The sequence below is a fragment of the Branchiostoma floridae genome, chromosome 3, assembly GCF_000003815.2.
Source record: "Branchiostoma floridae strain S238N-H82 chromosome 3, Bfl_VNyyK, whole genome shotgun sequence".
In the NCBI taxonomy this organism is placed as follows: domain Eukaryota; kingdom Metazoa; phylum Chordata; class Leptocardii; order Amphioxiformes; family Branchiostomatidae; genus Branchiostoma; species Branchiostoma floridae.
The window spans coordinates 18863816-18877880 of record NC_049981.1 but is presented as its reverse complement, the minus strand read 5'-3'; the positions used below and the strand labels follow the sequence as shown (position 1 = coordinate 18877880).

At 38.7% G+C, this 14065-nt stretch overlaps 1 protein-coding gene across 4 annotated transcripts in view; it reads right to left on the bottom strand.

The window, feature by feature from the left end:
- Window positions 1-7443: 7443 nt before the first annotated feature.
- LOC118411297 (zinc finger CCHC domain-containing protein 7-like) overlaps window positions 7444-14065 on the bottom strand; it is a 63541-nt gene continuing 56919 nt past the window's right edge. For all 4 annotated transcript variants that reach the window (XM_035813485.1, XM_035813481.1, XM_035813483.1 and 1 more), the window contains 3 exons: window positions 11098-11190; window positions 9279-9384; window positions 7444-9083 (listed from right to left, as the gene is read on the bottom strand). In XM_035813485.1, the coding sequence (XP_035669378.1) occupies window positions 8773-9083; window positions 9279-9384; window positions 11098-11190 (510 nt within the window). In that variant the 3' untranslated portion in view covers window positions 7444-8772. The remainder of the gene's footprint in view (window positions 9084-9278; window positions 9385-11097; window positions 11191-14065) is intronic.

Genomic DNA, 14065 nt, shown 5'->3' with positions numbered 1-14065 from the left:
TTTTAGTCTTGTCTTGGTTGGTTGGCTCCACTTCTGCCAAGTTAGCATAATCATGAAGTAAGTTTGATAGTCAACGACAAACTGGTAAAAAACTGAAACCTGTCTAGCCTTCTGTAGGAAAATTTCGATAGGAGACTCACACACAGGAAACATTTCATATGATGTTGGGTGTTGAAATCGTCATGGATCAGAAGCGTCACGTAGCGGTGAAACACGTTGCAGAACTAGAGGCCGCTTTTGCTCCATGGACTTCACCTGGCAAGTTTGGTAACTTCGATCAAGGAGGTTCCTCTTTTCAACCTCCTCGCTTAGATGAACGCACCACATGCATGAACATTACGCCATGGATCAAAAGCGCCATGTAGCGATGAAATTTTTTACTGCAGTACTACAAATATAGTCAACCCTGCCCAAGCAAAAGCGGTCGATTTTGCCAGGTGGTCGGTTAGAAGAGTATCGATTCACAACATGCCCGATGCATAGTTTAAATGGTTTCCGTTGCGTTTAATGGCAAACGCGCGTGCACCCACCACCATCGTAATGGTCGTCAAACTCCGACGCAAACTGGCCGAATTCGGCACAAAATCGTGCTAGCTATCATTGAAAAACGATGACACCTGAAGATTTGAAAATGACGTGGTCGTTATGGGCGGGGATTTGGTCCCAATTTTTGGCGGTGGCGTTGGCCAGGTGGACGTTGTAAAGAGGTGGCTTAATGCTTACGTCAATGGGGAAAATTTTCGGAACCGAGAAAAAACGGTCGTAATGGTCAGGTGGTCGCAAAGAGGAGGTGGTCGCTTTCAGAGCAGGTTTGACTGTACAATGGCTAACCTTATATATGACCTGTTGATCCATGATATTTGTTACTTGATGGTCCACGTATAAGTATCAATTATCGTCAGTTTGGTTCTTTTATAAATAGGTATAAACTATTCAAAATTCGTCGAAGTTAGCAAAACACGTAAATAGAGTCGTACTTTTTGCATCTACGTATTTGACGTACAGAAATGAATCCAGAAGGAAATAGCTGAAGATCAATCCCACTGGAGAACATTTTTCTGGCCTCAATAATTAATTTGAATGTCAGTTCCTTTGTGCTGGTTATTTCATTCAAATATTACAGAAAATAAAACGATTGGTTTTCGACGTAAAATACAAAGCAGAAATATTCCGTAAAAAAACACGCATGGTAGCCGCTGCGTTAGCGAGATGAAGGCGGATTTTGTAATCATCGGTGTACAATAGTGGATATTTCAATATATTTTCAACAGTTCTGTCGTATGGTATACAAGTGCCACTAAAGAAGAATGTCGTACTTTGAAGTTATTTTCTTTTGAGTTTTGTGCGTTCACAGTCTCATTGTTTGCAGTTGTTATCTTTTCTCAGACGCCGTTTGGTGAATACGAGGTAACCAGAAGTGGCTGTTCAAGCACACAACAGTAGACTAGGCTTTGGTGGTATATCGCATTGAAAAGAAGTTCAAATTTTTCAACGATGATTGAACCAATTAAGGTCTCATTGATGATTTTTTTCTTCCCATGGAAATCTATGTTATAATGCGTGGTTTACATGGGCGCGTTTATAATTTTAGCTATCGTCGAGCCATGACCAAACTAAGAATCAGTGATCACCCTCTACAGATTGAAGCGGGTAGATACACCAGAACTCCTCCAGAATGTTCATTGTACAAGTATTTACGTAATACCTTTGTTAACTCTACACCTGTAAAACAGAAATAAATATCTAGCAAAGAAAGACCTGTTTAAATATCGAATGTCAACAACTAGCTTAGATGTAATAGAAGAACTCTGTAAATTTGTTTACACCTATTTTAAAAAGAGGGAAGAAGCATGTAAAACGTAGATATAAGAAGGACATAGCATAGCTTATCATTATCTCTGTAAGTAACTTGCTGCATTTAGCCCCAATGGGGCAGGAATGTGCAATGAACTTCATTGTCATTATAATGAAGCTACGTAAAATATCATGCAGATTTTTATATTTCAGCCATACATAGTATGGTGAAATATATTATATTCGTAATGTTTCTTTCTTCTTTCTTTCTTTCTTTCTCCTGTCAAATCTTTAAAGTGATTCATCTCCGCCGTTCCTGGACCGAATGATCTGAAATTTGGCACAAGGGTAGAGTGGGTCAATACCCTTAGGTGTTTTTCTCATTTTTTTCATATCTGCCTTTAAAATGATTTTATTGAGGTTAAAATGTCATGTTTTGACCAAAACGGTGTATTTTGCCCCACTGTACCCTGGTCTTACAATGGAATGGCCTAAAATTTGGTGTAGATAGGCATTAGATAGTTGGTAAAATGATCCAAGTAAAATTTTTGGCATTAAACACTTTAAAATGCTTAATTTCAGCACTTTTCTGAAGGGAAATTGGTTTTCTTTCGGCCTCCTGCCGTGAACTGCAGTGACCCCACACACCGGCGCAGCCTGGGCTTTCGCGATAGCTAATTGAATTTAAAGAGCCAGCCAATCAGCGCCGAGGAAAACGAATGCTAATTAATATCCATAAGCTGGCTTCCAATGCCGTATATACAGACAGAAACACATGCATATTACAGCCTTACAGTGGCCATACATGTGTGTGTCACCCTTTGCCCGGTTTAAAATTGTAGTTTGCGAGGATTTGGAGTTCAGACAGGGTCATTTGAGAGGTAGCGGACGGTACGCATGCATTGAACGTTAGAATACAAGTCTTTGTCGTTGAATTAACCAACATTCCGCATGGTAATATCAATCATTTTCGGCATAGTTGACTTTGGTAGGGTGTGTTGAGACAATCGAGTAAATGTTACTTGGCGGAAAACACGGAAAAATTTGCCAGTTTGCATTTTTTTCATATCTGCCTCTAAAATGATTTTATTGATGTTTAAAGGTTATCTTCTGACCAAAACGGTATATTTTGGCCCACTGTACCTGGTATTACAATGGAATGACCTGAAATTTGGCGTAGATAGGCATTAGATAGTTGGTAAAATGATCCAAGTAAAATGTTTGGCATAAACTACTTTAAAATGCTTAATTTCAGCACTTTTCTGAGGAGAAATTGGTTTTCTTGTCGGCCTCCTGCCGTGAACTCCAGTGACCCCTCACACCTGCGCAGTCTGGGCTTAAACAAGAGTTAATTGAATTTAAAGAGCCAGCCAATCAGCGCCAAGGAAGACGAATGCTAATTAATATCCATAAGCTGGCTTCCAATGCCGTATATACAGACAGAAACACATGCATATTACAGCCTTACAGTGGCCATACATGTGTGTGTCACCCTTTGCCCGGTTTAAAATTGTAGTTTGCGAGGACTTAGAGTTCAGACAGGGTCATTTGAGAGGTAGCGGACGGTACGCATGCATTGAACGTTAGAATACAAGTCTTTGTCGTTGAATTAATCAACATTCCGCATGGCGATATCAATCATTTTCGGCAGAGTTAACTTTGGTAGGGTTAGTTGAGACATTTGAGAAAATGTTACTTGGCGGAAAACGCGGGAAAAATGGCCAGTTTGCGTTTAGTTTTGATACGTAGGTTTGACAGTGGCGAAATTGATTATTTTCTCATCAATATTTCTCGTAATAATTATTTGAACTGTAAATCTAAACAATTGGCTTACATGTGCAATTTTTGTATGAATAAAGATCAATGGGTACTAAAATTATGTGTAACTTATTGCTCTTTGTCAATAGATCAGCATTTTTTCTATAGTGGCCATATGTCTATAGTGGCAACATTTCTCTCACTGTACTGGAAAGAAAAGTGATGTATTTTTTCCCGAGCAAATGTAGGTACTTCTAGTGCTTTTTTCATTACGTAAACTTTGTACATTCAAATTGTAAGTAACTTTAAACTGCCAGAGTTTTAGCCCAATAAAACACTCCCAGTACCAGTGTATCACCACTGACCCCCGAAAAGAAACCCTCGAACAAGGTAGAAACTCCTATCCTCCGGGTCTCGCACGCTACAAGCAGGAAATTATAACACTAACACAACAAGATTACGCCCGTTGGCTGTTGCATACAAAGTAAAGGTATGCAGGAGGATATACTTAACAAAGAAGGAAATGAAATATATAGATAAAGCCACATCAAGTTAAGTTGTTGGTCCTGGAATTTTTCAGAAAAGAAATACAGTACCTACTCTCCAAGCAGAGGTTAGGCTCTGGCTGTTTTTTAAAACGTTTTTTTAGTCGTTTTTATCGGGCTTTCTATTTTGTCATTTTTCTTGAAGTACGCCAGCCAGTAGGTTTTGACACAGTAAGATATAAAAGAAAATAGAAAGCCCGATGAAAAGACTAAAAAAACGTTAAAAAACAGCCGGAGCCTAACCTCAGCTTGGAGAGTACACAGTACCTGCACCTGCATGATAATTATTAAAGCGCATGCCATACTTGAATAAAAGAAAAGTTCACTGCAATGATAAATGTATCCACATCACTAGGAGCTGATAACGGTACTTGGACCCAGTTATCGTACTGGAAATTGTTGAATGGCTTCATGTAATTTCATGATGAAAATCTTCTGAATGGAAGATGCTGTGTTTTTTTTTTTTTTACTTTCGGAAAAATAGGAGCTGCCGCGATTCTAAAAAAACAATTAGTTATGCATAGGGGCTCCTGTGGAAGATTATATTCTTCCATATGGGCCCGGTGCATATTGAGCAAGCTCTGTTTTGACCTGGAATCAATTCACAATATTAGTTCTCTTTTGGGGATAACTTACAGTCAAATTGTTCCATTATTGCGCAGGGGTGACTTGGAACAGTCCAATGTTGCGTGGGAATGGGTATGGCTGAAATATGCTGTATTTGCACCCAAGCAAATGTCGGCCTTTCTAGTTGGATAGGTCTCTTGGTAGGGAATTGTATGCTGAAATCCGTTTTCAGATTGCGTGCGTGGTTGGCGAGTTAAGGGTGTTTAAAGTTAACCACATCTAACCTCAACTTAAAATTTGGATTTTTTGAAAAAGTGTTTAAAATTGGGAAACCATGCTATCATTGGATAGGTCTCTTCCTATGGAATTGTCTACTGAAATCCGTTTTCAGATTGCGTGCGTGGTTGGCGAGTTATGGGTGTTTAAAGTTAACCACATCTAACCTCCAATTTCTCACCGCCAAAAACGTGTCCATGCAGTCGTTTATTTCTTTAGCTCGGATCTCTTTTAGGCCACTCGGAGTAATACATCAATGAGAACAATGAAATACAGCAACAGCAAAATCGCACGTAAAGACAGGGACGGTTTAATAATAGCCCAGTGTCTCACCAGACACGTTGACTTTTTTTGTTCAATGATAGCAACACATGTACAGATAATAGTGACTGACAAGTCTCCTAATCACTTTCATGTTGTAGTCAGCCGAACAAATTAATCAAAACAAACCTCGTACCTTCCCACAAGTTGAGGCCGAAACCTCACATTGTACATACAGTAGGGGTGGGTACCGGTACAGAAAATTCAGGTCCAGGTCCGGTCCAGAGGATAGGTTCAGGTCCGGACCTGGACCTAATCCTGATACAGTATGTGAAAACTTGTGAATGGACGATACTCAAAACAATGGTCAATTTCGTTACAAAGAAATCTGTTTTGTGGAGTATTCGACTCCCATTGACGTTTTGACATCCTACAAGGTTAACTGCCTTTGTATGATTGACCGTAAAACTTGGTAGAAATGACTATAGACTCTAACCTACTTCGCCCTCGTTGTTTTCCTCGACTGGTAAGCCCCCAAACGCGTGAATGCCTGATCAGATAATCTGTTCATTTTCCAATAGGTCCAACATCCGGTTCACCGATTTTTTTCAGGTCCGGTTTTTCTGGACCCAGCCCTAAACCTGACGATGATATACTGACTCGTCATCCCTGATGCCTTACCCGTGATGCCCCTCCAGTTTTGATTGACAGGATCGATGTCTGACGTCACCTACGCGTTTCCTCAACACTGCCCTTTATTAAAGTGTTCTGCTCTTATCAATACGTTTCTTCAATATTATATAAAGTTTACCAAAAAAGAAAAATACACTTTTTATTTCGTCCTTTAACAATGATGTGTCATGTTGACTCTTTGTCTCCTGAGTTTATTTCCAGACCTTTAATAGAACGTAGCTCTTAGCTACACACATCAACTTCCCATAAACACACTGACTAAGTATATATAAACAGATAAAAACATTGTTCAACCCGATGTAGTTACTTCTTTTTTTTTTCCTTGTTGGCGACTTAATATTCTTTTGTGTACACGTGCAATCAGCAAAGTGACAATGTAACGGGGGCCGCCCTAAGATGCCCCCTGTCCTAAGATGCCCAGATTTTTTGCTGATCTTATTATGCATAAGTACGCCGTGTTTGTTGCCACTGACTATGATGATTAGAAAGGTGAATAAACCAAGTCCAAACAAACACCTTTTTTTTCTATTAAAATTTTTTTACACGTTAACTTCCCCCTTTTTTTGAAGACATAATTTTCACAATAATGTTGGTACTGCCGAATCACTGTGGTCACCTGTTACTAGGTATTGGTGGCTCGTGGCCATAAATAAACAACCAATAAAAAACAGCCACACAACTGTCATACACATAAGGAACAAAGCTTCACAAAACACTACAAATATTGGTCTTCAAATGTTTGTTGAGTAGAAGACCGGCCATAGAAAAAAAAACATGACCTGGATTGTGAATGATTTAGCCCTCCTCGCGGGAGACAAGAAGCACACACAATCACAATTCTACTGTCAAAAGAAAGCTAATATATCATAAAATTAGAATTTTTATTTATGTTTGTCTAAATTGGTCACCAGCTTCCGAAGAGAGCAAATTCCAAAAGCGGGACAAGTTAGGGCGCACTGTTTAACGCGGCTCAAAATCGGAATTTATATTCAGGATAACGTCCTCGGTGTTTTCCAGTTGTAACGCGGAGGGTGAAGGGTTCATGAACAGTATGGATGTCTCCCTTATTCAAGTATGGTCTCTAGATGAATGTGTTAAAAATTCTTTGATCAAAACTTGACCACTCTTTGGCAACTAGTGATGGAGCGCCGTGAGTTCGAGCGTGAAAAAGGGGGGCATCTTAGGGCGGCCCCCGTTACTATTAGTACCAGTACACAGCTAAAAAGCGCTTTCTAGCGGTCAATTGGAACACTGCAGTATAAGTTAGCCGTGGCACTTGTGTTGCATTATTATTTTTCACCGCTATGTGGCGCTTTTGATCCATGGCGATTTTTACACTAATTTCAATTGCCAAGTTTCTTGTTGAGATTTAGAATACACTTGATTTTATTTCATATTGTATGATGATAAAGTCAAAAGTAAACTATTTTTAACATGATTTCTATGATGGTGTAATCATTCACTCAACATGTTCAATATTATTGCACCAGTACATTAACTGATTCTATTAAAGTCTTGTCACTGGAAATAAACTGAATGTGCATGTTTCTGAGGGCTTCATTGACCATCTTTATTGGCAAAGGTACTTGTATAGGGCTGTTGAACATATGTTGAATATAAACATATGTTATTACTTGATGGCATGGAATATTACACTGATGATTAGTGTTAACTTGGCAACAAGAAGTTTAACCAACCAAGACAATGTCTCTACAATGACTGAGAACCAAATTACTAACTTGACTTGACTTGACTTGCAATAAACCAAAATCTATGTTTAAGTTACTACAAGTACATGACAAGCTAATGCTCATCATCTATTAAATAATAGAATATCTAGTCAATGTAACAGCCTGTACATCAATCCTGATTGAAATGTGCTAAACGGGGTTCAGCGACAGCAATGATTTAAAAACACATATTCCAAAAGTATGAGTTAAGGAACCCAAAGCTTATGAATAACATTCTGAACCTGAATGCTACATATAAGAACTTCTACATTATGAGCCAGAATAGGTAGTGGAAAATGTTAATGCCAATTGACCTTTATTCCCGAGGTAACCTATATCCGTCGTTTCTAAAAACAGCGTATTTAGGGATATTCCGTTGACGGCCGGTGGTTCCAAAGTGCAATATGTTCAAAATGTTGCAATTTGAAATCTCCCTCTGTCAACTTGATAGCCCTAAATACTCTGTGATCATGATAGCCCTAAATACTCTATTATAAATAAAGGTGAAGTAATGTTACATGGTTTTGTAGCCTTGCACAGGAGGTTACAAACAGATAATAATTACTGTCAGGTGCATTGGGTCCAAGTAGAAAGGCACTTCCATGCAACAATTTGTTATACAGGAGCACAATTGTGAGGAAGCATGAGAATCAGTATAGAATGATGGGTGTGAAACAACTTGTGAAATGATGTGTGTTCCTAGTGTTAGACACAGGCTGTTGAATTTTCTTACAAGAAAGTTGTATTTTCTTTGGTGCAACTTCCCTTACAAGATAGTTGTATTTTCTTTGGTGCAACTTCCCTCTGCCCAGCCAATTCTCAAAAGTCAAGGCAACACTGGCAGGTGTTCCCATCAAGGTATTCCCATGTTTGCTAAGCAAGCAAACTTAAAATGGGATATACAGGAATCAAAAATGATCTCAAAAGCAAATGGAAAACTCTTTAGGCTCAGATGCTCCAGCCTCACAGCCAAAGACTTCTTAAAAGTGTGTAACAAACAAACAAACAATCAGAGTAACTGTATATCTGGTAATATACTGTCCGTGCAAGCCAGGCAGTGATAAAGGATAATCCAGCAGCTTGTCTTTAAATTTAAAAAAAAAAGTTAACACCTGTAATCAATGTGATCTCAGCTTATTAACTAGACGTCACCACTGTTTTTTCCCATTGTTGAATCCCCTAAATGATGTGGCAAATCCCTGAGCACTGACAGATTTCTTCTTGTCATGTTTGGACTGTCCTGCTGCCCCAGGTCCCCTCCCCTGCTGCCCCTGCTGATGACTGGCTCGGTTGGCTCTCTTCCTCTCCCTCTTCTGTTCCTTTTTATACTGCTGTATATAAGACAGTTTTGATTTCTTATTGTCTTTAAAGTTTTGTTTTGTCCCATGTGGTGACTGATATGTTTGTCCATCTCTTCTTGCTCTCTTGTTGTGGCTCCTATAGTTGTCATTATCAGAATCTGTAGAAAAGTAAGCATTTCTTCTTGTTAAGGTTACATTGAATTAATAGACTAATAAATTAACACACATGTAGATAACATCTGCACTTGCATCAAGTCTGTTTAGAAAAAAAAAATTCACAATGATGAAACCAAACATACAACACGCATTTGTCTACCTATATGATTGTGTATCTTTAAGAAGGGTTTACTCACCGAACTTCCTTTTCTTCCCTTTGCCACTGTGTGTGAACTCCCCATACACTGTTATGAAGGGTGATGTGGGATACAGGTATTTACACATGGGGGGCCAGGAGCAGTCCTGAAAATGAAAAATTCATTTCAGACTTTATCCAAAGGACCAGAATGTTTTTTGTGTGAAGTACTGTCAAGTACATCATACAAGTTGTAATAGTTGGGTGCATTGAGCTGTCCACAGAGGCAGCAGGTTCATAAAGTTACCATATTCTAGGAATATTATACTTTTGTAATCATAAACCACACATCGGAGCAATCTTCTATTTTGAAAAAAGGATCTGGACAATTTCGCCCTTTACCAACTTGACCAAACACTTTTTGCCAACTCAGCCAGGATTAGGATTAGGGTTAGGGTTAGGGTTAGGGTTAGGGTTAGGGTTAGGGTTAGGGTTAGGGTTAGGGTTAAGGTTAGGGTTAGGGTTAGGGTGTTAAGCCGAGTTGGTCTGATTATAGCCATGGGCTGAGTTGGTAAAGGGACAAAGAATCCTAAAAAAACATTTAATAAGTCTTGAAGCACATAAAATAGTGACAATGACTACTGTACATCTGTCCGTTCATTTTACAGCAAACTATGATTCATTTAATCATTGGCTGTATTGTTTTCTAACACTAAAAGGGTTTATTACCTCCATGAAATGTCATGGAGGTTATATTTTACCCAGCGTTTGTGTGTGTGTGTGTCTGTCTGTCTGTCTGTCAACAAGATAACTCAAGAACGGCTGGATGGATTAGTTTCATACTTGGTGTGTTGGTGGGGGGCGATGAAAGCTGGAAGTGATTAGATTTTGGGCCCCTGAGCAGCTTCCCTTGGTACTGCAGCGCAACTTCCGGTTTTGCTATCTCTTGTTCTGAACACGCTATGGTCACGATTTTTGAGTGTTAGATAGCTCTTGTGCTCAGGAATAAGTGACATAAGTTTTGGCCCCCTACCGACTAGGTTTGGGATAGCAGGGGCATTTTTGTCAAAAACTTCTGAAGAGGATAACTCAAGAAGGGAACGATGGATTTTCATGATTTTTGGTATGTTGGTACCTTAGACAATGTTGTACAAGATAAGATACTAATTATGCAAAGTAGGAGTAAATTTGCATAATTAATGAGAATATTCTATCATAGCAGCTTTTTCAATGTATCTCTTGTCCCGGACATGATATAGTCTTGACATTTGGGTGGTAGATAGCTTGCAGTGTCATGACAGAGTGGGGCAGATTTCAGCCCCCTAACATGTAATTTTGGAACTGCAGGGGCGTTTTTGTCAAGACATTCCAAAGAGGATAACTGCAGAAAGGATTGATGGATTGGCATCATTTTAGGGGTGCAGGTAGCTTAGGCAAAGGTGTTCATAATGATATACATGTTATGCATATGAGGACCTTATTTGCATAATTAATGAGGAAATTGTATAATACCATTATTAGCAATAACTGGACCTCAATAAATGTAACACTTATTAATTATGATGGATGGAATATAAACAGATACCAAATATGGTAATGAGGAACTTATTTGCATAATTTATGTAAAAATTGCGAAGCCGCTTTATGTCTAATGATTGGAATTTTATACTTGTGACATGTGTACATTAGTCATTGATGAACAACACCACGCATAAATTATGTGAATGTGTTAGTCAATTGCATGAAATTTACAAAAGCTCTAAATTTTCATGGAGGTATGAGGTCGCCGAACTCTAGTGTTATACATATTATATACAATATATGTGCATTGTTCATGCTATGCCCCAGAAACTACACTGTCTGGATTTTTGTAGACTCACATGTCCAAAGTGTCCCTGCGTCCCACAGTTATAGCACCAGATGTTGTTGTTTTGGTCACCAGAGCCTTTCACAATAGCTGTTCCCACAGCGGTCTGCAATGGAAAATCATTCAATCAATCCGTGTCACAGAAAATTACATTACATTATATTACATTACATTACATTACATGAAAATTGTATATAGTATTATCTAAAACATGTCTTGTTATAAGGTGCTGGAAGCAACACGTCCCAGAGAAATGTGAAAACAAACAATGCTGCCCTCATTCAGTTCAGGCAGGTAATGCAAGTTTTCATTTTTCATACAAAGTATAGGATGAATACAAAATGACAAAAGTGAGATCTAAATCTCTTCTTTGCTGTGCAACATTGCCCCCTAGCATCTGCTGTATGCATTGTAAGCAGGTGTTGTACATCTCACCAACACTAGTGTTAGAAACCACAGTAATTGTACTCATGGCAGGTCCAAGTTTCACGTACAATAATAGTAGCCAAGGAGCTTTTTTAAATTACTAAATGACATCTACAGACCTAATCGTGCTGTTGTAGCAGTAGTTAAATCTTAGAATGTCACAGCAAGTAGATCAACTTAATCTTGAGATGTATTGACTCAATCTTGAGATGTTTTAGAAAAAACTTAAAGTGCTTTGCAAAAATCTCAAGATATTTTGAAAGTTGCTTTGGGAAAGAGATGTCTGGAAAAAAAATCTTAAGATCATTTCAAAGAATCTTGAAACTTTCTGAAAAATCTGGAAAAGATTGTTAGGAAAAGATTGTTTTACAAAATCTCAAGATTGTCCTGAAAGAGCTCAAGATTGTCTCAAAAAATCTTGTGATTTACCATTTTCTAAATTTTCAATGGGCGCGAAGACCCCTGCTGAGAGTTATTAGGATTGGCTGTGACTAGAGAAGTCTTTTTTTCCTCAAAATATCAGATATGTACCTTAAAGTTGTAAATGGTCAAAAGCATTAGACTAAGTCTAAAGTGCTCTGCTCAGTCCAATAATAATCTGCTCGCTGTTAGTGCATACTTGAACACGTACAGCTTTTCAGTCAATACAGAGACTGCATGTTGGCACCACCTAGCAATAGCTGTGTGAACTGCAGGATTTCTTTCACCCATTCATGACAGATGTCCAACTCTTGGTCCAATGGTCTACATCCCATTGACAGTGCAACCCCTCACAGCTCAGTGTGAAAACTCTATGGAGCTTTACAGATTGAAACACCAGCTTTATGACACGAGACACACTCTGACATGTTCACTCTGTTGTGTGACCAGTTCCATATTCAATGTAATCATTAAAACGGCTCTGAGGTCCTTATGACTAATGTGCAGACCACTTATGTGCCTAGGAGCAGCAAATAGGCAGGGAGGTGCCCTGTGTCAGGGTAGGCACTGACTGTGGAGGGGGAATATTGCATCTTTGCAGTCAGGCAAAGCCGCACATGCTAGTGGGATTTTACTGCAAATACAAGGTCTTTTCAGATTTTGAAGGACACATTTAAGATTTCTGAATGTATTACTGTTAGAACCACAATTATCATTAGATATACTTAATACCTTCAACAAGAGCAGAGGGACATAACTTATTCAGTTGTCTAACTTTTCTGTTGAGTAATTCTATAATACCTCTTGATTTGCATAATATATATTTTATAAATAGGAGAATAGTAATTATCTCTAAGCAAAAGATTGTCATACATTATACCTCGTCTCCTTTCTTTTCTTGTACTAACACAGTCCACCTAAGTGAGCTTGAGTGAACTTGAGACCGAAAAATATAGCCAATCCCTTAAGTTTTTCACTCTCAGATATTGTCCCGCCTTGTGCCAGTACTTAGCAGATACATTTCTACAGATCCAGCAAGTCAAGGACAAGATGATAGATGTTTTCTTTCACTATCAATAACTCCACAGTAATCTCTGATCTACAATCAAGATTGCTGCCTAGAAAAAGAGCTGAAATTACATAAGTGGCCTTGTTTGATCAGCAAATTGGGGTAAAAGTGGCGGAGCGTTGTAAAGATGGATGGTATGAGTGCTCATGACTGATCATTTTTATCACTGCCTTGTCTTGTCTCATTGAAAAACCAACTAGGCAGAAACCCGACCGAACTGGCAATTTTGTCAGCAGGTGTAACCAGGGTTGACATGTTCCCGTTGGACCTGAATGCCATCAGCAGTCACGTCTTATCAGGAAGGTGTGCATAAGGTGTAATCCATGATACTTAAAGTTTCCACATTCAGCCATAATGTTTATCAAATTTATGGAATATTTGAAGGAGCAAAATTTCAATTGTTCCCCATTTTGGGAAAAAAGATGGACAGAGGAAAGAGATTATTAAAGATAACACACCCAAATGGCTGTAGTCAGTCTGGTTACCATCACCATGTTTCTGTAACCTAAAAACTATCTTCTGTGTCTCTTAAGAGCCTGCTCTTAAAGAGAGACTGTTGCTAGCGAGGCAAGCAAGTTACCATAGTGATAGCAAATCCATACATACATGTATTTGGAACGTTTGATCTCGTTGCAGTATCTGTTGAGGATGTTTAATGTAGAGTAAAATGTCAAATGTTCTCCTGTCTATTTTGACGAAATGATAATCAGTTAGGAGCTTTAAACATACTTATGCTAGGGTCACATTCTCCCAAGTCATCAACAGAAGAAAGATATGTCTATGCTCATTGAATTTGACAAAATTGAATATGTCTAATTTTGCCTTATCTGACAAAACCAAATGATTCCCATTGATAAAGATTTGAGAGCTTGAAGTATACTTAATCCGTATTCATCACGGCAAGGAAGATTCCAGAACAACTGCAAAAGTTCAGCACTCTTCACTTCCCACTTTGTAAGACTAACTTCTGTCGTACCAGTTGCAGCAAATAAAGCAGAAATGAGACGTGACAAATGGGAGTTGTGCTGGGAGTGACTGATGGGCCATATCTACTCCTTAACATGTC